At 38.6% G+C, this 26195-nt stretch overlaps 1 protein-coding gene across 13 annotated transcripts in view; it reads right to left on the bottom strand.

Moving 5' to 3' along the window:
• Positions 1-26195, bottom strand: part of PAK3 (p21 (RAC1) activated kinase 3) — a 302976-nt gene that overhangs the window by 96231 nt on the left and 180550 nt on the right. For all 13 annotated transcript variants that reach the window (XM_032757474.2, XM_032757477.2, XM_032757469.2 and 10 more), the window contains one exon: positions 7644-7846. In XM_032757474.2, the coding sequence (XP_032613365.1) occupies positions 7644-7818 (175 nt within the window). In that variant the 5' untranslated portion in view covers positions 7819-7846. The remainder of the gene's footprint in view (positions 1-7643; positions 7847-26195) is intronic.

Here is a 26195-nt window from a genome sequence, read left to right as displayed (position 1 = left end):
CATGTAGAACTTGCTAAAGCCATGAGATATCCAATGAAGATTCTAGAAAATGTCACTCTTAGTAACCTATAGCATCCAATTAGCCTATCTGGAATTTATGTCTAGTTCCATTCTCTCTGGTGGAATATTAAGCCCATTTTCTCCTGCTAGGTCTTCAGTGGCTATGGAAAACAACATATGTCCTCCACAAATTAGCAGACTTTAATGTACAGATAAGAACTCAGTGTAGAGGCCGGGCGCGGTGGCTCACGCTTGTAATCCCAGCACTTTGGGAGGCCGAGGCGGGCGGATCATGAGGTCAGGAGATCGAGACCACGGTGAAACCCCGTCTCTACTAAAAATACAAAAAAAAATTAGCCGGGCGTGGTGGCGGGCGCCTGTAGTCCCAGCTACTCGGAGAGGCTGAGGCAGGAGAATGGCGTGAACCCGGGAGGTGGAGCTTGCAGTGAGCCGATTGCGCCACTGCACTCCAGCCTGGGCCACAGAGCGAGACTCCGTCTCAAAAAAAAAAAAAAAAAAAAAAAACAACAACAAAACACACACACACAAAACAAAACAAAAAAAAACCTCAGTGTGGTACCTGATTCTGCAAGAGTGGCCACAAGCCCAATTCACAGGTCAGATGTTCCATGAGGATGATGGGATGGGGGAAGTAAAATGATAGTCACATGTGAGCCCTTCAAGTCACCCCCACTCACACATGCAAACAGCTAGCACCTTCAGTGGTATCATCTTCAAAAACATTCAGCAACAGTGATTGTTCTGGGAAATCATTAGGAAGTTACCTCTTACTCATCTCCCTCTAGGCAACACATACTGGTTCCACTTTCATTTGCATTCAATTGACATATGCAACAACTTTGATGGGAAACATTTGAAAACAAAAAGCAAAGATGAGGCAATGTCCTAACTAGACACTTCTGATCATGTGGATAATTATACAGGGTAAAAGTTTGAGGAGAAAAAGGAGGCCTCATTTGTCTTAAAGGGGAAAGCAACTTCATATCCCTTAGCCTTTGTCAATTTTCCTCTTCTTGCAACACTCCATTTTTTAAAGCATATCAAACTTCATGTTTGATACAGCACTCTTCTGTCTTCCCCTCTTATTCCATCCATCCTCTGTATCTTGTCCACCTCCTAATCTCCCTTTCAGTCATTACTTCCTCTCAGTTTATTTCTCCCTGTGGCTTCCTTACCTTAGTGTAAACATCTCCCAACCCTAAATTCCATACTTCTCTTGGATTTGACTGTCTGTTGGTTTTACGGGGCTACCATATTTGTGCCCAGTTTCCCTGTTCATTGGCCTTAAAGTGGAAGCACAGACCCTGGTAGATAGGGAGAGTGTGTCCTTATTCCACCTTCTTCCCATTTCAACACGGGTTTCCTAGGAGTAAAGGAGTAGTACAAGAGACTCTTCTATTGGGGCATAGCACTGACCCTAGAGGACAAGCAAGATGCCATGTCCTCCAGGTTTCCAAAAGGGCAGGGCAGTGATTTCCAAAGAGCACTCTTTGCTAAGCTGGATGGGCTACATTTGCAGAATCAAGAATGTAAGCACCATTCAGGATGTAGCAGTCTCTGATACCTGGCTTTCTGATAACAGAACCCTGAATTAATTGACACTCTTACACATTATTGGTGCAGCGATAATAACTTTGAGCTACTGCAAGATCCCAAAGGGTCTCCAGTATCACCAAAGAAAGATTGCATACTGTTATCACACTAAGTATATTTTATTGTGCATTAATTAGATGAAAGTTAGTAATATGCATCGACCAAAACATTTGATTAACAAGACCATAAAGGATAACTGAGAGTTTTCTTTAATATAATTGTTGTGAAGCAAGGATTCCTGCTGTATAGAGTATATAGAAAATGACATACTCTAGGAATTAGAACAATATATATTCAATACAATAACAAAACTATATAGTACTTTAAGAACTCTTTCACATATATGAACACTCTTATTTAGAACTTCAGCTTTTTAAAGTAAGCAATATGCAAGCCTATAAAGTACACACCAAAAAAATCTAACCTACAAAACACCCAAAGCAAAAGTTAGCATATCTCTATTATCAAGAATATCTTCTCACCATCGTTTCTTTCAAAAATATGTGAAAAAGTTCTTTCTTTCCTTATGAGTGGCAATTTTTAAAAGTCCCCTCTTCTGAAATTCAGATATGTTTCAAAGCACACTATCATCTTCTTAAAGAAAAATGAAAGCCACTCCTGGCTTTTAGATGCTGGGAACATAGTTTACCACATATTTCCTTTGTCCCATTGCAAGGTAGTGTGATATAGTAGAGTAAGCATAGGGTTTGGAGTTAGAGAGACTTGGGAGGCCTCTGGCTTCTGTCGTTTGCTATGTGATTCTAGGTTGGTTGTCTACTTAAATGCTTTGAGCTTAAATTGCCTCATCTGTAAAAAGGGAATAATATAGAGTGGCTGTTAAGTGTTAAATCAATACATGTAAAGTGCCTGGCACATATCTTGGCACCCAGTAACTAGTCAGTAAATGGTAGAAAACTTCCTATTTGTCTTGATTTGATTTATATACAATGATTCCTTCCTATGCCTCCAGGAAGAAGGATCATCACATCATTCCCAGGCTCACCAACTCCCAAATCTCTCTAGATTCCCCACAAATAAAATGCACATGAACTGTGCCCTCTAAAGACACAGTCCATTACACAGCACTGCATATCCTCTGAAACACACCTAATGCTCAAGTGCAGCAGAAGACACAAGACATATAAGCATGCTTCAGTAGACACAGATGTCACACAGAACATGTCACCTCTAAATGCAGCCTCGCAGCCTCACCTGCTTCTTTCCAATATGTTCTTCCAAGCTTCAAGTCCTTAACATTGATTATTTTTGGAGGCACTATGCAATTTTCAGAGTCCTGGCTGCGTTCATTTACCTCATTGTTTTTTCCTTATTGGTTTATTTATTCATGTATTTATTAATGTATTTATTTATTAGTGTGTTTATTCCCCACCATGTTCCAAGATGGATGTCAGGTGGCTTACAAGAATACACAAAATACAACATGATAGCATAAATTCAAAGTAGATAAGAAAGTAAAAGGAAAAAACAAAAACAATAAAGATAGGAACACGAAATGGAGCCTGGCAGAAAGCTAATACAAAGTGCATACATACCGTAGAGTCCCATTACAAGTGCTATGCATTGACCACACATTTGGCTCCAAGCTTTCTAGTAGCCAACAAAAGAGAAACCTGATCAGTCCCAGACTTCACAGGGTCCATAAAACAAAATCAATCCATATGGTTAGGATGTCTCTTTCCTGGTCTAAATCCTGAAAACTTTTCTACAGTAAAGTATCATAAAATGGTGGCAAACTGTCCCTCCTGAATTGCTCTAACACCAAAATTCAGCTTCTGGAACAGTCACTAACAAAATAAATCCTCAATCTTGAAATTACATGTACTATTTCTTTTTTTTTCTTCTACCTGTCTCTTGAAGTTCCACTTAGTCAATGAAATGTAGCTATTAAAAGGACTTCTTCAAAAACAAACAAACAAACAACAAAAAATCCTCTGCTGTCACCAAAGCAAATATTTTCAGTTAGGTAATGAAAAAGACATTGTGAAATTACAATGGCCAAATTTGGAAAGACCCCCAAATATCCAACAAATGAAAATGGTTAACTAAACCATGATGTCGTCCTATGATGAAATATTATACACCATTGAAAATGATATTTACAAATACTTTGTATAAATGTAGGAAAATATTCATGATAAAAATGCTAAGTATAAAAGCAACAAAACTGTATGCATTATGACTTTTTCTATGTAAAAATTATACATGTGCACATATAGCCATAGAAAAAGACTGGAAATAAATCTACCAAAATATTAACATTGCTTCTGGGATTTGTGATTATGGGTGGTTTTTATTTTTTTCTATATGCTTATCTTTATTTTCCAAGTTTTTGACACTGATGAACAATTTATGATGAGACAAAGAGGTACTAAGAAGAAAAATACCAACTTAGTTACCTCCAGCTTATAAAATTATAGGCACACTTAATTATCTTTTTAAAATTTTCTATAATTGACAAAAAATGGGAGGAAGTTACTTTAAAAAATAAAAGAATTCAAAAACTTAGTTTTCTCAGTTGTTTGTTGATAAGCTCCAAAATGCTACAAATATAATGATATTATGGTTATCCAGCACTTCCTAATTTTACTTTTAATAACCATTGGGTACTTATAATTATATTCAATTATCACTAATATTGTGATATTTGTGCCAGATATTACTATCCTCACTTAACAGGTGATGAAACTGAGGCTCAGAGAAACCAAGTGACTGGCCCAATGTCACAATAATCAGTGGCAGAGCTGAACATGAACCCAGGTCTCAAGAACCCAAGTCCAGTGCTCCTTCCATTAGCTCAAGACTGACTGTGGTTAAGCAGTTACCAAGAGATAGGCACACAGAAATAGTAATCCCTCTTTCCCTATGAGATTCAGGTTCCTGAACAACCCCCAAGGTAAGAGAGTTCAGCTGAGGAGATCATGATATCGGGAAGGAAAAAAATGGGCAAAAATGAGGTCTCAAGTAGACTGTTGAAAACCCTCATAAATATTTTTATGCAGGTAAACAATAACAACAGCACATTACATAAAAGGAATAATGAGTTTACATAGTTTAAATCAGTAAAAATGATAGGCTTTATACAGTTTCCATTTAGATCCTGAGATGATTTCCAGAGGTGATGAGGATGTATCTATCACTCATTATGGTAGTGGCAAATGGGGGTGACAGAGAAGCAATGAACAGAAGTGTACTATTCATTAGTTCAAATTATGGATGTCTATACTCTTAGAGTCAGTGAAGTCGAATCGTGAAGTTATAACAACTTGCTTGAGGCTTTATTTCTATCAAGCAAGTGAATTTAAGTGGCCCTTCTAAAGATGCTTTCGTCTTCTCAAGTCCTTTTTGAAGACACCTTAGCAGTTCCGTATGGAGTTCAATTTAATCATTCAATCTTTGTCTGAAGGTAGCTTATTAGCTGTCCAGTAAGAGTATTTAAATGGTACTACTTGATAATTTAGACTGTTCTGAGGTTTCTTTCTTCCCAATATAGTCTTTTAGAAAGTCTCACAGGACCTTTTAATAGAGTCTAATTAAATCAAACTTTGTCAGAAGGTAGTTTTATCAGCTGTCCAGCAACAGTATTAAATGGCACATGATTTAAGTTCTATTGAAGATTGTTTCTGTCCAATAAGATTATGTTTGAAGGCATCATAGCACCTCTTTATAGAATTCTAAGTCACTCAAACTTTGAACAGGTAATATCTGATACATGTAAAGATGCCAATTTTAATTACTTTCTTAGGGAGGTTTTAATCTTGTTCTAAAAATTTTGCTCCTGTTTCTTATTGCTGTATTTGTTTCCAGTCCCACAGCCTCCTAATTGTCTTCATCATCACTTATGATAATAACCTCTGGAGTCAAGAAAGCTTCCTGAGGATCAGCCTCTAGCAGCATTAATTTGAATTGGTGTCAACAGGTTCAGATTCAACTTCTGCCAATGATTGCTCTTGTGCCAAATTTTCATCCTCATCCATAGGTTTTTCTTGTCTTTGGGAGGGATAGAGGAAAGATATTTCACCACCTCTGGCCAAGTCTTCTCACAGGTCACATTAATGACAGGCTCTGTTAAACTATCTAATGCCTCTTTGGGAAGTTACCTCCTGAAAACCCATTAAAAATCAACAGCCAAACTTTTATTAAGGATATGCCATTAGTAATGATGTAAGAGTCTCATGCACTAGGATCTTCAGACAGTGGAAACTTCGCGAGATTGTGAACAAAGTTATACATTAGTTTATAATAAGCCTTCCTGAATGGCCAGATCAAACACTGACTGATAGGCTCAAGAATCTCAGACATGTGGCTAGTTATAAAGACAACCTTACCATTAGGATGCATATTGGCAAATGTACCTGAAGCACCAAATAGACTGAAGAATCAGCAGGACTTTGAATTCAAGGTATCTTTTTTTCTTTTAAGTAGTCTTGAACATCCACAAGAAAGTACTGTTCAAACCATCCCTTAAGGAGAGGAGGATTCATCCGGGCTTTTCTGTTTGCTTGCCAGTACACTGGAAACTTGGCTCATTTATTTCCCCTGAGAGGGTTTGGGCACATTTTTCTGTAGAGCAGCAAGGGTTTCATTATGAGGTCACCTGAAGTATTGGCAAAAAATGGAAATGTCAGCCTCTCTGATTTTGCTGACCTTGGCATCAGTGGGCGCTTGCTCTTCAAAAGTATTCAAGGGTTTCAAAGCTTGACAGTCTCGATAGCACTAAAGATTTGTGCAGGCAGGTAATCCCCTTCTTCAGCCACTTCCTGAATTTGTGGTGAATACAACATGAGAGCTGCAGGAACGGTTTGTTCTTTGGCACAACTGTCAAATAAGACCTGGTCTCCACATTATGGTGCACCTTAAATTCCTCAAACCATCCCTTACTTCCAACAAAATTTTTTCTGGATTCGTTTCAGTGTCTAAAAACATGTCTTTGAAAATTCCTCTTGCATGGTCACAGATCTCTTGCATGGAATGTGGTTCATTATTCTTCAGTTTATCTTCAGTCCAGAGGTTTAACTTCATTTCCATCTTTTCCATCCTTGGGTCATGAAGAACAAAGCATCTTTTAAGTTATGCAGGTATACAAGTGGCAGTACTGGCCATACTAATAGTTTCAGCTTTCTTTGTGGTATGAATTGTAGATTGATTAACACTATATAAGTGACTTACAAAGCTATTTATTTTACCTTGAAGAAGTAGATTGAGAATGTCCTGTTTCTCTTCTAAAGACATCACCCTTCTTGCCCTTCTGACAAGTTTCTATGGTGTCAGTGCCCTTGTACTTGCTTCATATCTGTAGAAGCCATGTTTCAGCTTTATGCTAATTAATGCAACCTGAAAGTTAATTACTAGAGATTTCATATCCCTGCATGTCACAAAGCATTAGCATATGACATTTAAGCACCAAATGGCATTACAAACACCAGAAGGATAAATTATAATATATTGATGTGCTACTCAGTACACATGGGGCTGTCTAGGGGGACAACAAGTTGAAGAATGAGAATGCAAACAAATGACTCAGAAATGCCTTCCCACTTACAATATAGTCAGAGAGACAATATTGTGGCAACGTGGACTGATTCTCATATACTGAATTCAAAATTTTCAGTTATCAAAAAGGTATACAGAAGTAAACCCACCTATACCCAAATTTCCAAAAAGAACAACTTATAGTTAGGGAGGGATTATTGTAGATTCTACTCTACATTATCAGAAAGAAAGTCACTGTTGATATATTCAAGACAGTACTGTTGCTATGATTACACTTGGCTTAACACTATGAATTTAATTTTATGTGAAAGGCAAACATAGTGTAAATGTATTTTCTGTCAGCCTGCAGTAAATCAATCAAACATTATTCTCTGACAAAATGCAACCTCTGAAGATGTAGATGTAAAGGGCAGGCAGGCCCTGAACAGTCAATCCTCAAGAAACAACTACCTAAGAAAGAAAGTGAAAATGAAAGAATAAACTAGCCCATTTTCAATGCCCGGCCACTGATACTTTACTTTTATCCCCTCCTCCTGGGAAGATAGAGCGAAGCCTGGCTTTCTTATTCTTCTCTTCAGGGGCCATGGGAAGTGGTTTGGTGCTGTGGTTGAGTGCTGAAGAATCCCGGTTGTTACTATTCATCCTCAGTGGAGGAGCTGGGGGTTTCTCTTCATTATCCAGACCGTCAGACATTTTCAGTTAACAACTAATTTCACAGCTCCTAAAGAAAAGGAGGGAAAAAACAGGAGTTGAGGGAGAAGAGGTCTAAAAACCTAATAAAAATGTGGATTCTAACATCTTAGAAACAAAAGCATTGCTCTCATGTTTTCTCAGGTTTTGTGTGAGGATCGTTTTTAGGGGTTTCTCTTCTGGAGGGAAGGAAGTTACCTCCCAAAAACCCTGATGCAATTTTCAAAAAAGGAAAGTGAAGGCAGTAATTAATGGCTTTTCAAGTATTATAAAAATACGTAAGTCCCTTTGCTTTTCCCACATTGAAACTATTTTCTCCTCCCCACTAACAGTGTTTTAGTGAACAATTTACAATCTTATTTTAAAATTCTATCCTGATGATTGTAATGGTCAGGTGGATCAGCCTCCTCAGAGTTTGGAATTGACACAGGTTTGGCTGTTGATTTTTAATGGCCCATAACAATGACTTGTTAGCTGCTTTAACATCGAGATGTCCTTGGTGTTTATTTCTTACATATGTGTACCTCAGTCACAAAATTCACTCTCCTGTTTTTATGATAATTAACCGAGAAACCATCCCATAGATCTGGCAGTTTCAACAGAGTTGGAGTGTGCTGTTAGGATAAACAATGTTCCATATTCTCCCAAGCAGGCAGAAGATAAAGGTGGGCAAATGTTGGAGGGCCAGTTCCCGAGGAGACACAATAACCTTACTCCCTGCCACATTTTACGTCTTGGAAGAAGGAAAAAGGGAGGTGACAGAGGTAGCTAGCTGTAAGATCCAGTCTGGGTTTTAGGAGCCTATTTGCTCTGAATTTCATCATTCATTTTTTTTTTTTTTTTTAGATGGAGTCTCGCTGTGTGGCCCAGGCTGGAGTGCAGTGGTGCAATCTCAGCTCACTGCAAGCTCCGCCTCCCGGGTTCACGCCATTCTCCTGCCTCAGCCTCCCTAGTAGCTGGGACTACAGGCACCCACCACCACACCCAGCTAATTTGTTTGTATTTTTAGTGGAGACGGGGTTTCACTGTGTTAGCCAGGATGGTCTTGATCTCCTGACCTCGTGATCCACCTGCCTCGGCCTCCCAAAGTGCTGGGATTACAGGTATGAGCCACTGTGCCTGGCCAAGTTCATTATTCTTTAGTATCTTATGTCTACGTCTGAGTATATTCGGTTTTCATTCCCCTGGGGAGGATAAAGTAAACTGGAAAAGCATGAACTCCCCAAGGAAATGTTTCTGTCTCCAGGTATTTTCCTACTCTAATTCAAGTCCTTCCATAAGGTCCTGACCCCAGCACAAGTCAGGTACTAATAGTACCTTCCAAATGAATCCCCAGTTTGAATTCAAGGAAAATCAAATCCCTTTAAAACTACATCTCTGTAAATTTACCAAATATTACCTGGTACTAATTTAGGAACATTACAACTCTCCAAACATGGCTTAGCATATCACTTTGTTCCAACAACATTTACTATGAACAAACCTAAGAACAATAAAAACAAAAACAGGGGTCTACTCATTAACTGTTGTGCTGAAAAATTATCTATCAATGCTTTCTGGCCCTTTAGTGGTATAGTGTGTTTATTACTCTCAGTAATGCACTCTAAGTTACATCATGTTAGGTAGAGAATTTTAAAAATTTTATTTTGTTCTAAATTCTCTCAAACATATACAGTCTGTAATTACTCAAGAATAGGTTACTATCAATTAATAGCTTCTCCATCTGCACAGGTGATTGACAACTACCAATTGGCTTGATCTTGATTTGAACAGGAGATCGCTTTTGTTTTGCTAAGTGTCATGTCTTGCATTATCTTAATGAATTAAGACCAATTCTATATTTTTTCAGTAATAATGATAGTGAAAATACTAAGTAATAAATGGTTTGTCACTATCACCAACAATTTCATAAACCTTACATTTTCCTATTTAGGTCAAACTACAGAACGAGGTACAATGAAAAAGTAATTGTGATGTCAAGGATAAAGTATATTCATAGATACTATTGGTACTAGAGTAAATATTTGAATTGGAATATAAGACCAGTGCTAATGTGTCTGCATTATCTTTTGCATTTTGACTTTTGGTCCTTCTAAATTCACACTTTCTCTAGAATTAAAGTGAATTTAAGACTGACTTCACCAGTGGCATTATTCTGTACTGGACAGGTTCATGGTTTTAATTTAGTCACAGAGAAAATTTGCCACCAGAGACAAGGCACTAGTTTTCTCTTTTACTTTTCTGGGTTCAAAAACTATGTGCAAATATGAAGTGATTATTACATAAATATGTATACAGATATACAAAATCTAGCTTGGTAAAAATAATGAAATTTGTAAGTTATTGCAGAGAAACTGAACATTTTAAAATAGAAATACCTAGAAGACAAATTTCTAAAAAGAGTGTCTCACAGGGAGAGAGAGCCACCATTTTCTGGATGATATATATTTTCTGATGACATATTTAACTTGAGATGATAGAAGTCAGGAAAACACGCCACACGACCTCTTTAAAATGATATACAAAGCTGATCTTGCGTGATAAGACAAGTAAGAGTCTGAGCCAGCCAGGGTTTCAGCTCAACTACAGAATTTAAAATACTATGCTCCTTTGTTCTTGATAAATAGGTGTGGCTAACAACAGAGTGGCCTTTTTTGTTCCTAATTACTCCATTTGACCAGAGAGGCAGGTAGATGCCCTGCTTCTTTTCAGGCTGCCTGATTACCCTGACCTTATTTGACCAAGTATAATATAGGTTGGGAAGAAAGGAATACTTGGGATCTAAAACTCAAACTAAACTCTTCTATATTGCACTAAAAATCCCTGACCAAAAATTCAATAACACACATTTGCCATGGTCAGTATCATAGACATTCTGCAAAGGACTCAGCTTATGTGACACACGTTCCTATTGCCCACCAAACTGGAAGTGTTTCAATGTCATTCAACTCATCGAGGCATCATAAGAGGAGCTGGAATACACATTTTACAAAGACACAAGTGAAACTGAAGAACCTATGTCCAGGTCCACACTAGGAACTTAATAAAGCATGAACCAAACCGTTTTCCTAGACAGTTCAGATATGGTTTTGTTTTAATTATCTTGATATTACTTTGGTTCTTTACTACCCGTTACAAGGCACAACCAATCATCCTCTGCTAATGATTCCAGATAATTCTGATTTGGTGTTGAAAGAATAGTACAGGAGGTCCTTGGTATTTTAACTCACCTTCAAATCAAGTGCCTCTAAGCACACTTTCAGAAGACTAATGGAGAAAGGGTAGCGACCTGCAAGGAATCCTTGTGGTTAAAGTATTTGTTTCCCAAGTGGGAAGTATCTCCTACTATTCCACAAACATATTTAAAAAGGGATTTTATTATGTTATGTTTATAAACAATGCCAGTCTACTTAGCCATGTGTTCCCCTGAGACGGCTTTCTATAAAGGATACTATTAATGGATTGCTGGTTCAATCTGCCTATGATGTCATTACTTCCAAGATCTTCAAAGAGACTATTTTATTTTGATCGGCTGTAGGCTCTATTTCAAGAATTGTATATAAGCACCATTATTCTCTAGGAACCCAATCAAAAAACTGTTTATCTTTAAAGTTCAACTGTTGTCGTTCATTTCTGTAACAGTACAGAAACTTGTGAGCAGCACATTAGATATAGCCACAGGCCATTCATTTTTCTTTTAGAGATTGGCCCTTAGCATTGTGGAACTAATTTTAATGGATAACCAGCAACGGTTTATATCTGCTCACAGACTAATTTCATACTTGACTACTAGGTTTTTCAGAGATAATTTAAATGGCTTCTGTAGATGGTGTATATTTTTGATTCAGCCCTTGGGACTTAATGTGGTTTAGCAATGCTCTGTAATTACACTTGCAATTCATCAGCAATAAGACATAAGCCTCTTGTTTCATGATAGGCAAAGAGCCTAAATACCCCGTTTCTTCAGAGTACTAGGAGAGATTACCTCTCTTTCCCTCTGTCTTTCTCTCTCCTTTTCTCCCCACTCCCCACACAAGTTTGAAGGCATGTACACACAGGGGCACACGTGAACACATACAGAGGTACCTTCATTAACTTGCCTTGACACAGAGCTTTATTAATCTATAGTTGCCATGCATCTTGGTAATAGTTTTTTCTCTAAAATGCTTTGCAATAAAGCTCTGTGTCAAGGCAAGTTAATGAAGGTCCCTCTGTATGTGTTCATGTGTGCCCTAATGTTAAATGACGAGTTAATGGGTGCAGCACACCAACATGGCACATGTATACATATGTAACTAACCTGCACGTTGTGCACATGTACCCTAAAACTTAAAGTATAATAAAAAAATATTATAAATTAGAAACAATTATCATTAGTCTCTCATTCATCCAAAATGCATTCTCTTAACAAGTGAAGTGCCAAAACTGGACACTCAGGAAATGCTGGGTAGGTTAAAAAAGAAAGCCACCACCAACGTGTGTAGATCCAGAAGTCAAGGAGAAAAATAGGTCATCAACTATACTCTAGCTAATGTGACCAAAATTCACACTATGGACTATGTGTTGGTTTGAATACAACCAAAAATGCCAATTGTGTCCATTTGCTACAAGCACTCTATCCAAGTATGTGAAGGATGAGAATCCAGAAATACCAGTTCTACAGTTTGTAGGACCATCTATTAAGCCATGAGTGATTGAAATAAATATTTTTATCAGATCTCATACCATCAGAGAAATAGAAACAACTATGTCTGTATTATTCTGTCTGCTTTCAAAATAGACATAACTATTTATTTTCATATTTTTCCAATGAAAACTAAATTAATACTGCCATCCTTTTAAAAACAAAACCCCAGGTTAGCATATGTACAGTCATGATCTAACAAACCCAGAAGTAAATCTCCAAAACCACCAGCCACACAAGGCTATTATCACAAATCTGAGCACACACCAAGGTTGTTTAACGCCCTTTTCATAGCAAATGAGAGGATCAAACACAGGACTGAGCTGTTCACTAAGGGAAATTTCCAAGGTGAATTTCCTAATATTTCTGATATATATATATACATATATATATGAATGAAGAAGGGGCTTACAAGAAACCTTGAGATGATGAGATGACAACCCTATAATAACGAACTGATATGAGTACATCTAAAAGAGGATGGATTTTAGGATTTCAAAGGTCAAATAACCTTTGAACTGACCAAAGAACCTTCACTACATTAAAATGTAAGAGTATTTCCAATTTCTGGAATTGGGGGATTCTTTATAACAAGAATTATCTCTATAGATAAAAAAGAATTGATTTTTTCATAACAGCATTCAGACTTGAAGTTATTAAGTAAACACAGACACAAAGTCAGCTAATAACTCCCTAAACAATGATATCAACACTGGCTTGTTCTTTGTATTGATGACGAGGTTGCTGCATTTACTATCAGAATGATGTGTACACTGAATTGTACTTTGGTGGTGGGCAACAAAATCCAAGAGTTACAACTGCTGGCTCTTTCTTGGGCTCTCTTTTAACCAAAGGCATACATTTTCGAGATGGCTAGCTGAGCTTTCAGGCATAGACTTGACTGGGAAACAAACCATGCTTTGCTAACTAGCCTATGCTGATACTAAATCCACTTTATCTTAGATGCGTTATTTACAAAAGAACCAACCACCTCACTTATGACTGATACTGTAAGAAGATGTAGTGAACATTTTTAACTGCCAAAAAAAGAAAAAATCATCTAGCCTTCCACAAAGGAGACAATGTCTTAGGATTTGAAAGAAATATTATACGTTACCTTGCATTTCTACAGCAACTAGCATCTGAAGATTTCTAGTGACTTTTCAGACATTAATGCCCATAACATACTAAGATGCCAAAGCGAGCATTTTACAGGGAGAAGAATGAACCAGATCTGGGTCTCCTAGCAGCTCTGAACCCACACTACCATTCCCAAACTAGGTGGAAAAGGGGCAGCCCAACCACTAACTATAGCCAGCTAGATGGGCCCAAATTACCATTTTTATCATCTTGTTTCAAATTGCACAGTCATTATACAAGTCACTCCCCTCATTAGATCATAAGTTCCATGAGGGTAAGAGCCCCTCAGTCATAATTATACACTTTCATACTACTAGTACAGTCTCTTGTTCCCAATAGGCATTACATACATGTGTGAAGTAATGAAATGGAACTCTATACATTCCATGTATTTGTTACAGCTCTGAGTAAGTTTTTCATAATATTACATAAGCCTATAGACCTAATTGTAGCAGGTCAGAGACAAGAAAGCATATTTGGAAATATCAGCACTAGTCTAACTGCCAAGTAGTTGGGCATCATTTCAAAGCCAGCTACCATCTGATTACCAACACCTCATTTTAAAAACATATGACTTTGTAATGTCCAAAGGGCTTCCATGTCTTGCTCTTCTTTGAGCCTGACATCAACATTGTGAAGAAGAAAGTATTATCTCCATTTCTTACATGACGAATTTATAAGCATTGAGTTTAAGTACTTGCCCAAGGTCACAAATGAAAAAAACGAGAATAGTATCCAATCCTTCAGCTCCTAAACTCATCAATTCCCTTTCCAGTACACCAATACAATGCATATCCAAGTAAACCCACAAACACAGACTCTTCATATATACATTTTTATCCTCCTAAAATATTCATACAACAGGTCTACCCTTTTCATTTCAACCCACTTCATGCTGGTACTTACTTATTTCAAATGGCTTTTCCCATTTAAAGTCACAAGGCTAGGTGATTTACTGACAAAACTCCAACAAGTTTCGTTGGCCAGTTGTACCAATTCTTACATGGCCTCGTTTTGGAGCTTGCCTCTTCTGGAGCACTCACCAAGGGAACTCTGCTATCAGAGACAGGGGTATGCTGTTTCAGAGAGCCTCACTAGGGAGATACCATTACAGTGTGTAATGGAGGGAAGCCAATTCTAAGATCATTTGATCAGAATGAGCTGAGCTACTTGTTAGGCAGGAGATCTGCAAAAGCAGCCAGACAAGAAAGAGAGGCACTAGCTTTTTTTACAGCCACCTAGTTTCAATCTTAGATCATGTAAGAGATAGCTCACTGCCGACATACATACAAGCACACTCACACAGCATACATTCATCTTCTCTCTCATACAAACAAGGAAATGAGGTCAGTTCTGCTGTAGTATTGTTGTCTGTTAACATTTTTATGAGTGACTTCCATTGTTTTCAGCAGGAACTTGACATTAATTGAGTCCAAGAAGCCAGCATATTATAGTTGCAAATTTCAACGTCAGGTTGCAAATAGGAAGTCAATAGGTATAATCCAGCATCCAGACTCCATATACTGCATATAAGGAACAAATCATTCTTTTTCTTTTTTTAAGTATAGTTATTTTTCAAATGACTTCTTAAGCCTCTAAACATATGCAGCACCATACTTTATTATTCATTGTGTGTGCTGCATGAGCAAATGCCCAGAAAATGCTAATGATTATTTACATGTACTTATATTTGCAAACCGATGCGTTATTACAGGTTTCAGCTTTTTGTTTCCAATATTGATGCTTCTAAAAAGAGAAAATAAGATCCATAAAGAATAGAGGTAGAAATATTTTAAGCATAAAAAACAAAAGTAATTACCCTAAAAGATGCCTCAGAGAAATTGGTGGAAAAAAGAAAAGAGAAGCAAAACTTAGTAAGAAAACACTTCCTAGTTCTCAAACAGAGAACATAACATCCTTGGAAGCATTCAGATGGAACAAATTAGATAGACTAACATCCCAAGCAAGTAGGATATGGCAAACCAATGTCTTGAGTCTCTGGGGGTCTCGATGCTCTCTGTTACTATGCATGGATAATAATTATACTCTTTATTGATCCACTCCAGTGAAATATCAACAAATGTCCTCAAATTTAAGCTTGGAAATTCAATTCCTGAATTTCCTAGAGATTTTTGCATACCACAGAGGTGCCTGAATGTTGCTTTTCAAACTGTGCATCATGGCTCATCATCCTAGGTCCTTGCTCTATTCCCAATTTCTCTGTACCCAAATCAGCTTTCTACAGGGAAGGTGCCCATTTCACATCTGAACAGAAGAGCTACCTGGGGCAATGGAGATTTGGTGTTATTTCTAAACTAGGAACTTAGATCAATTTAGCAAAGCTCACAGTTCACCAAAAAAGCGACTTCTTGCCAGAATTGGAAGTTAAAGAGTTTGAACTGGTGTAAAATGCAGCAACACTTCCTCAAGTTTTTGCCCCTTGACCTATGTTTACATGCCCATATTTTAAAAGAGCTGAGCATGCAGTTAAACATCTCATTTGGGAGCTATGTTTAAGGAAGAGGAAATAACATCTATTAAAAACAGGCTTTCTTAAATACTGAAGGAAGAATGGAACATGACAAAACCTACTTTCTACCCATCCCACTTCACAATCGTAGGGGACAAACATTTAGCTGACAAGGGCCTTACTTGTAGGAATTCCCCATCTTCGAGCCTGCCAGACAAATGTTTTGCATTAAAGAAAACTGGCATGGGTATTTTTAAAAAGCTTATAATACACCCAAAGCAGTCTCTTTAGAAATTAAAAGCCTGATCTGAAGGACGAACTCATGATTGAGTATGTTGGTTTTCCCATGGCCTTTCCATGCCCAGCTTATACAAGCTCATAATTTGCAAGTGGCTGAATGCTTATTACTTTACTACCTGGTTGCAGCTGCTGCTGTCCACTTATAGAATATATGGCTCATCATTAGTTCATGCTAGAGTAGATGTCTACCCCAGCACAAGATCAGCTTTACTTCCCTAGTGCTCATATACATACAAAGCAAAGACTGCTATGTGCCTAAATCTTTCTGTGGACCTGGGAAGCCTCCAAGCTGAGATCACAGGGCCCAGCCTTTACCACACAAGAAGGAAGTTAGGGTATTTTGGGAGGAAAACTGCAGATAAAACAGAAGCAGGGCTTGGTGGAAGGAGCTGTAATCAGCAGGCCTGAGGGTAAATCAGTCAGTAGTTCTTGAGTCATTCCTGTGAAGACTGCAGTGTAGCCTAGAGCACATTCTGACAAAAGCACTGGGCAGAGAGAAAGGGGAGGAAACTCGGGTGTTCATAATGCATGTATATAACTCTGTATCAAATGATGCTCATCTGAGTGTTCTTTTTTCTTCAAGATTGAGCCTGACAAATTCTCTATGTCATAGTACTCCCAATTATGCCAGTCAATCACCAGCTGGTTTTGTGGCCTTTAGCAAAGATCACCTAGGCATGCCCTATACTCTTCTGCACAGCTTAATAATGAAGGTCTATAGGTCACACAGCTGCATAAAGAGAGGAAAAGAAAAGATCTTATGTCAGCCCAACATTCCTTTTTACAGGAAAATATACCAACTAATGCTTTATCCTTGTTGATTTCTGGTTGACTTTCATTTCAAAAACTCCTGAGCCCAAAACAGAGAGGTACTACTCTTTGAGGTGTCAGATAGTAACTGAGAATATATTATTGGGGCCCCTTAAGTAACCCATCTGTGCATGAATTCACTTACTCGAACCACAAATATTTACCAGTGCCTATGTGCTAGGCATCATACTAAGTGATGGGTGTAAGCAGATAAATAAGTGTCTATCTCTGAGTGAGGTTATAGGCTCCAGCAGTGGGTTTCATTCCTGGCCACACATGATATGTAAAATGTATGTCATACAGTGTGGCAATTCCTCAAGGATCTAGAACTAGAAATACCATTTGATCCAGCCATCCCATTACTGGATATATACCCAAAGGATTATAAATCATGCTGTTATAAAGACACATGCACACATATGTTTATTGTGGCACTATTCACAATAGCAAAGACTTGGAACCAACCCAAATGTCCATCAATGATAGACTGGATTAAGAAAAATGTGGCACATATACACCATGGAATACTGTGCAGCCATAAAAAAGGATGGGTTCATGTCCTCTGTAGGGACATGGATGAAGCTGGAAACCATCATTCTCAGCAATCTATTGCAAGGACAGAAAACCAAACACCGCATGTTCTCACTTATAGGTTGGAACTGAACAATGAGAACACTTGGACACAGGGTGGGGAACATCACACACTGGGGCCTGTCGTGGGGTCGGGGGAGGGAGGAGGGATAGCATTAGGAGATATACCTAATGTAAATGATGAGTTAATGGGTGCAGCACACCAACATGGCACATGTATACATATGTAACAAACCTGCATGTTGTGCACATGTACCCTAGAACTTAAAGTATAATTTTAAAAAAGTATGTCATATACAGACAAAAATAGAACTACAAAACAAGTAAGGATATGTGCACTGCAAAATGAGAGTAAAAATTTAAAAAGAGGAGCCATAGCACTTCAGAAAAGGGCAAGACTCTCTTCACCTTATTGCTATATGAGAAATCATACTACCACACACAAGGAATGTGTTTGATATTGTTCCAGGGAACATAGCTGCCTGGCCTTACATCCTCCCACCACCAACATTCATATATACTAGGTATTATGTCAGGTACAGGAAGCATACAAAGTGAGAAGAATAAAGACACATCTCTATCTTCAAAGAGCTTCTAGTCTAGTGAGGAAGGCAGACATGCATATATACAATAAGAATACAGTGTGATACAATCTAGGTAGGCACAAGATGCTTTGGAGGGACAGAGCAGGAAGGATAGCTAATATTCCCAGAGGGGTCAGAGGATATAGCACTTGAGCAGGGTATGGAAGGATGAGCAGGAATTCAATAGGATTTGAAAGGTAGGAAGCACTAGGTTGGCATAAGGTATTATTATTCAACAGTATATTTCAACCAAGGAATACTTCAAGCATGCTAGATTAGATTTATTAGCCTTGGGTCCGTTTCTGCTGGACTGAATGATATTGGTGCTGTATAAGTAAAAGAACAGATCTCAAAACTCTGGAAGAAAATATGTGTAAGACCTAAAAGCATTTTTAGAACTGTATCCATATATAAGCAGGACAGATCTCTTTGGGGAAATTTATTAGGCACATAACACTCGGAAAAAGAAACTTACCTTCCATGTTACATTTAAGAACTAAGTTGCATGTTGTTAGGCAGACTTAATTTGGGGGTTTTTATTTAGTAGGCTTTTTATAAACCCAAAAGAATTGTTTCTAACAGAAGGAATGAATGACTAACTCTAGCTCTACTTCTGGATTTTTCTGTGATCCTGAAGAAATTATTAAACCTTCTTAAATTTATTCATTTATTCATCATTTATATGGTGTCTATTATGTGCTAAGGTAGGCACTGGATGCTTTGAAAGGACAGTGGAAGAAGGGTAGCTAATGATGCCTGGAGGGGATATAGCACTTGAACAGGGTATTAAAGGAAAGTAGGAGGTCACCAGGTTCTAGGGTGAGAGATGAACAAAGTTGACCCTGCCCTTGAAGAGACTTAAAATATAATGGATGTCAGCCACGACATCTCAGTGCAAAGATGAGAAAAGTTTGCTATAGAAGGACAGAGACAGAGACTCCCAGGAGCCTGATGAAGGAGGCTTCACAGGGGAAGTACAGTTGAGTTGAATTAGGAAGAACAATTAACCACACCATTTTTCAGGTCAAGCAACAATGTGTATTAAGGAGATTAGGGACAAAAAGGAGGAATGGAAAAAAATAAGATCCATAGAGACAAATTAAGAAGAGTTTAATATGCCTTTCTACAAGGTTTGGACTCCTCTTGTGTATATGAAGAGGTTTCAAGTAGTGAGCATGATTAACTTTGAATTTCAGAACTACTACTCAGGTGACAATGTAGCAGATGCCTAAGGTTGAAGACTTGGGAAAGGTTTTTCCTATGGAGTCAGATGTTCCAGGTAGGAACATGGAAATCATTTTGAAAAGTGACAACACTAAGATAATCAGTCAGGAGACAGGAAGCACATGCAGCATGGGAATAGGAAGACAGGAGAAGAGAGATGTCAAGAGAGGCCTCTACAGTGGACATTGGCCAAAGATGGTAGAGATGCTAGGCTTGATAGATTAACTGTTCTCAGGACCCCAAATGGAAATCAGGGTAGAGATATATTTCTATGCCAAGAGGCCCAGAGGAGTATGGGAGGCCTAATGGTTTTTGCCGGCTTTAGTTTACATTTGGGATTCCAAACAGAACCGTGCCTCAGTTTCCATGTTTGTGAAATGAAAATAACCAAATAGCTTAGAATGGGGATGAAAAACAACTAATGAAGTTAGTGTGCTGATAACAAATATGAATATGTTGGAAGTCCCTTGTATAAGCAACCATTAGACCACCTGCAATAATTGCACTCTAAAGAGAATAAGAACAAATTATTATAATATTTTGGCCAATAGAAGAGCACTTATAATTTCTAGAAAATTAATCTAAATTTTTATCCAGACTTTACCAACAAACATAATAATTCTACCAAGACTGCAATAGGCAAAGATAAGAGGATAAAACCAGTGACACAATAGAAATATCAGTAAAAACTTAACTAGAAATATCTAGTGGGAAGCAAGACACATATCTAAGCATCTTGTCTTTGAAAAGTATAATCTACATGGCAAGTAATAAAATAATTGAAAGAAACATCAATTCACATGTGGTGGAAAAACTGTATCTCTAGCTATATCTATTCCTCATAACAGAGATAGCAATATTAAGACAGATACAATTGTAGCAGTGGTTCTAACACATTCATTTGGCATTATGAAACTGTTCAATGGAGAGCTGGACATGTGGGATGAAGATATTTGTTTGGAGGCCATCAGCATGGGAATATGCACAATTGCTCAGGAAGAATACAGAATGAGAAAGAGGACTAGACCAGATCTCTGTGGAACACCAACATTTAGAGGTTGGAAGAGGAAGAGCGACTAATGATCCCTGAGAAAGATGGTCAAAGAGGCAGGAGAACTGATATGTTGTCACAGAAACCAAGAGAAGAGTGTTTCAAGATGAATATTTGGCGATGAGAAAAATGTTACAAAAAGGCCAAAAGTGCTCCTATCTTTTTGTCCTCCCATCCTCTCCCTAACGTTTACTAAGCTTGATGTCTTATAATTGTCATGTCAGAAGAGAAACGGCCAAGTGGCGCCACAGGTCTGTTGAAGAGTTTCTGTATGTTTTAAGAATTCCCAGACTCTGAACACTTCGTGTTACTGGAGCAACATGAGCAGAACCACACAGTATTTATGCCTCAAGAAAGATTTTCCTCTTGGTGGTGAATGGTACTACTGTGGCCCTATATCACTCAGCTATGTTTGGAAAGGTACTGCTATGATGTCACATTTGTTTCACTCTTGCAACATTCTGGGTATTGCACAAGATACAAAGAGAAACACCTATGGTTCGATTTGTAGATAAACTGTAGCTCACATTTAGATATTTTGTCACAAGAAGGATTATGCTCAGTTCAAATTGTTCTTATTTGCTAACTGTAGCCCCCAAAAAACTTTTCCAAGTGAAGGTGCAAATATTCAATCATCTGGACTGGTGCTTTCTCAGCCTAGCACTGCCACTCACAAGCTGCATGACATTAGGTACATCTCTTCATCCCTCTGAAGCTATTTCTTCATCTAGAAAAGGTGATCATGTAACCAGTAGATTGTGAGGATCACATATCCACATTTGGGAACTGCTCTGAAGTAATTCAAGACATTCTACCATTAGATGTTTACAGTTTATTGTCACAGATTTCACAAGCCATAAACAAAATCGCTATCATTCGCTGAAATTTTATCATGGCCCACGCACTCTGCTAAAAGTTACTTAGGTACAAGTTCACATAACTTGCATAACCCCTGAGGTGTTATTACAGTATTTTCATTCCACATATGAAGAAGCACATTCATTAAGTCACTTGACCAAGGTCACAGAACTAGTAAATGTAATAGTAAGATTATACCATCCCATGTCTATGTGACATCAATGCCCGTGCGCTTATTTCTGTTTCCTAAGTCATGGAAAGTTTCATATTAAATTCTGTAGTTACTCACAGCTTTTGCATGAACATGAATGTTCTTAGGGCTTTGTCGTAAGTAAACTGTGCTTCCACTGTGGTGTTTGGGACCAAAGCCTGAAAATGAGCAGATTTTCCACCCACAAAACAGACATTTCAACAATCAGAATCAAGGACAGAAGAATGCCTATGATAAGAGAACCAATTGCTGGTTCCACCTACATTAGGAATCTCTTCTACTTACCACCCCCACAAGTTTGGGTACCAGCAAATAAAGGTGGCATCACTGATGGCTTTAACTGATTTCAAGGGGGGAAGTAGGACTAGAGGTGACAGCTAAATGAACAGGACACATTGCTGCAAGATAAACATGTCCTAAAGAGACACAGTAGTTGAGGAAACTCCATGAACTAATCCTATTTTTCACTCATCGTCTTGAGGGGGAATGAGCACGGACACCTAGTTTGTGGCTAGGCAGAAATAAAGACTTAAAGGAAAACAGGCAACAAGTCCTGTGAAAATCAATCTTTGGCTGTAAAGAACCATACTGTTTCTCTGTTATGTCAAGAATCTGCCCTTTGAAGGTACCTACCTCAAAGGGCTATGGTAAAGATAATAAGCTCTATACTGTGTCAAACATTTACTATAAGCCAGACATTTTGCTAAACACTTTCATATATTATCTCATTTCATCCTCTTAACAACTCCATGAGGTAGATGACATTAGTGTTACTCCCATTTTACACATAAGGACACTGAGGCTTAAGGGGGATAAGTAATTTCTCTTCACTTGATCTTAGCCAAAAGGCCTAAGAAGCAATGGGATAATTTCTCCAATAAGGTTACACAGCTAGGAAGTGGCCAAACTGGGATTCAAATGGTGGTCTGGCTGATACCAGAGTTGGTGCTCCTAACACCTCTATTGAAATGAAGAATGGGTTATTAAACATTTTGAAAAGTATAAAATATCATATAAATGCATGATGGGTTTGGGAATGGGTTTTCTCAGTGCTTCTCACTGAATTCAAGCACATTCAGGCAGGTGCATTTTTCTCTTCCTAATATTCAGCCAGTCCTGCAAATTATATAAATTGCCTTTGGTGAATCTTGATGTAATGGCCAAAAATTTCCAAATGTAAAATTGCCCAGCTGTTTCTCTTAAGCCAGCAGTCCTCAACCTTTTTTGGCATCAGGTACCAGTTTTGTGCAAGACAATTTTTCCATGGACATGGGGCAATGGGGTGGTTTTGGAATGAAACTGTTCCATCTCAGATCATCAGGCATTAGATTCTCATAAGGAGCACACAACCTAGATCCCTTGCATGTGCAGTTCACAATAGGGCTCACGCTCCCATAAGAATCTAATGCTGCTCCTGATCTGACAGGAGGTGGAGCTCAGGCAGTAATGCTTGTCATCCACCACTCACCTCCTGCTGTGCTACCCAGTTCCTAACAGACTGCAGACCAGTACTGGTCTGCAGTCCAGAGTTTGGGAACCCCTGTCTTAAGCTGTCTCTTGGAGGAGGTGGTGGTTAGATCTTAATAAGTACAATAATCTCGCTAAGGTCTGCAGATAACTCTTATTACTCCACTTTAGGCCCAGTAACAGAGTACTCTGTTATACAATCTTCTGGGAATATGGCACAGCCCTGTGCTAAGCAAGCTATCTACAAGGAAGTTTACTTTGGAAAGTGACTTCTCTAAATTCTGACTGCTGTCCCCAACTACTTATGAACCGTCAAGGCCTTTGGAGCCTACAGACCAGTGGATTTCATGATAAAGATCCCTCCATGCCCAAGCTTCCAGACTGTTGCCTCATACTACTGTTTCATGGCAACCTGATCTTTCCCACACAAATGAAAGTACCTTAGAGGGCAAATGGTGTGTCTTTCACCCATTTGAATCTCTGGGTCTAGCTCTATGTGGGGCCTACAGACAATCCTCAATCTGAGCTGGTAATGTCACTGCAAATCTGGGATTGAGGAAGAGAAGAAGAGAAACAATGGGTCTGTATTGATAAGATGTTTCTGCTCAGGTGTCCCCTTTAGTTTCTTAACTGAGTCTCACAAGTAGCTTTTCTGGACCTAGCATTGCGCTAGGTATCAAGAAACCAAAATGAGTAAGATAATATAGTTCTTGCTATCAAAGAAGTTCTCAGTCTAATGGCAGGGAGTTGGATTATATTCCAGAGAATAAGCTCTTCCCTAAGGCATGCTAGAACCCATACCAAATGGCAGCTTGGGTATATTCTGAAGTCATTTTTTGCTCCAGGGTGACTCCAGCAGAAGCCATGTACTAGAGACACCCCTGAAAGATGCTCTTGTGTTTTCAAATCTCTGGTGGCACATGACTCTTGCACCAGGCTCCTGATCCATTAGTTCACTCCTGGGTTTGTGCTTCTTTTTATCCACTTGCAGGGAAATCTACAGTCTTTCTGAAGTGCAAGAAACTTCCTTCAGCTTGTCTTTATCCACGCCTACTGAAAAATCTCCTCTTGTAACTTGTTAGTAACAGCTGTTGAAATTTCAGTGGGGTCTACTATCACACACGAACACTCACAGTACAAATTTACCTTATCATCCAGCTAGTTCATTAACCTTCTCTTTCCTTTCCTTGAGTGCCATGTTCCAGGGTTAACAGGGTATTAAGTATACCTGGCTCGATTAGAGGTGCCAGGTGGAAGCAGGCCTGCCCTTTCCATGTGTGTAATCAGCAGGCAATTCCAGATCGTAAATATAAAACCAGAGACATGCACTTTTGTATAAGAAACCATTAACAGCACATAAAGAAACACATCCTTCACCTTCCTTTCACCATAGGAAAGAAATGAGGTAGCAAGTTAAGCCATAAAACTTCCAGAAAATAAACACACCATCTAAACTCCAACCTGTGTTGGACAGGACTGGCTAAGGCTGTATTAAAGATGATTTCTGAAAAAAGAAAAAGTATGTGGAAAGGATAAGGAAAACTTGATCTGTGGGTTTGAGCCTTTTCTTTTTTAATCCTAGACATAAATTCTACTCCTTTCTGCTCTGAAAGGATCTATTTCTCATTGACCTCCTGGATGAGACCAACATGTTTCCTCTGGCGATTGGTTGCCAATATAACCTTTCAGCAGGGGTGAGGACAGCACTAGTGGCAAACAAAGAAAAAAGAGACAACTGTGAATATAAACTATTTCTTGCAATTAGATGTATCCGTGTGTGTGTGTCAGCGAGAAAGTATATAAATGCAGGGTTATTGGTATGGGAGGCGGATGTGTAAGAGTTTGGGAAAGTATGTATGAGTGAGAGTGTGGGTCACTAGCAGTATGTGTGAATCAATGTGAATAGATGTGGGTCAATGTGATTATCTCAGTGGTAGTTAAGTGTCAACGTGTTCATGTGAGAGTCTGAGTAAGAGTACATGGTGGATTACAGGAGAGTGTATGACTTCCTGAACAGGTGTGTCAGTGTAAGTGTATCAATGTAAGTGAGAATGTGGCATGGCGAGTGTGAGTGTGAGTCTATGTTGTCATATGTGTTATCAGTAATTGCCTGTGTGAAGCACAGTCAACTGACTATTGCAATGTGAATTGTGTATGTCAGTGTGGTATGTGCTAGTGTGAATGCAAGTCAGTGACTGTGCATGTCATTATATGTGCGCTGGTGCAAATGTGTGTAGCGATGTGAGTGAGGGTGTGTCAGTATGAAAGTAGAAGAGTGGGAATGTATAAGAATGTGAGTGTGTGGTAAGTGTGATTGGGCCAGTGTGAAAATGTGTGATGTATGAGTGGGGGATGGTGTGTGAGAGGGTACACATGTGCATGTACACGAATGTGGAGGAGTGCTTGTCTGTCTGTGGGAATAAGGGCGTGTATAATTTTGAGTGTACAGTCGCGAATGTGAAAGTGAGTGAATATGTGAGTGTTAAGTACATGTGCAGTAGGTATGTTTATGTGAATTTGTATGAGTACTGAATGTGAATGAGCCTACGTATGTGTCAGTCAACGTGAATATACCTGTGTGTGTAAGTGACTGTGCTTGAGTTTGAGAGGGTAGAGTGATGGTTTTCAGTGAAAATGGCTGAGTTTATAAAAACATGTGTGTATGGTTGTATTTTAGCGTATGTGCCTGCAAGTTTGGTATAGAGTGTGATGATGTCTCAGTGTGAAGAAAGTGAGTGTGTGAGTGTGAATGTGTGGCAAAATGTATGTTTCTATGTATGAATATGATTATGTGTGAATGTGTCAGGAGTAGGGAGGTTGTTTTAGCTCTGTGTATATGAATGCAAGAGTGTGTAATTCTAAGTGTAAAAGTGCAAGTGGGTGAGATGGTGCTTATAGTGTGAGAAAATATAAACGTGGATATATGAGCATGTATGCACGTTTGTGTCCCTGTGATGAGTTTGTGACTGTGAGGAAGAAACAGTGACGAC

The sequence above is a fragment of the Hylobates moloch genome, unplaced genomic scaffold (genome assembly GCF_009828535.3).
Source record: "Hylobates moloch isolate HMO894 unplaced genomic scaffold, HMol_V3 SCAFFOLD_7, whole genome shotgun sequence".
Classification (NCBI taxonomy): Eukaryota; Metazoa; Chordata; class Mammalia; order Primates; family Hylobatidae; genus Hylobates; species Hylobates moloch.
This window is presented reverse-complemented; position numbering and strand designations above follow the sequence as displayed.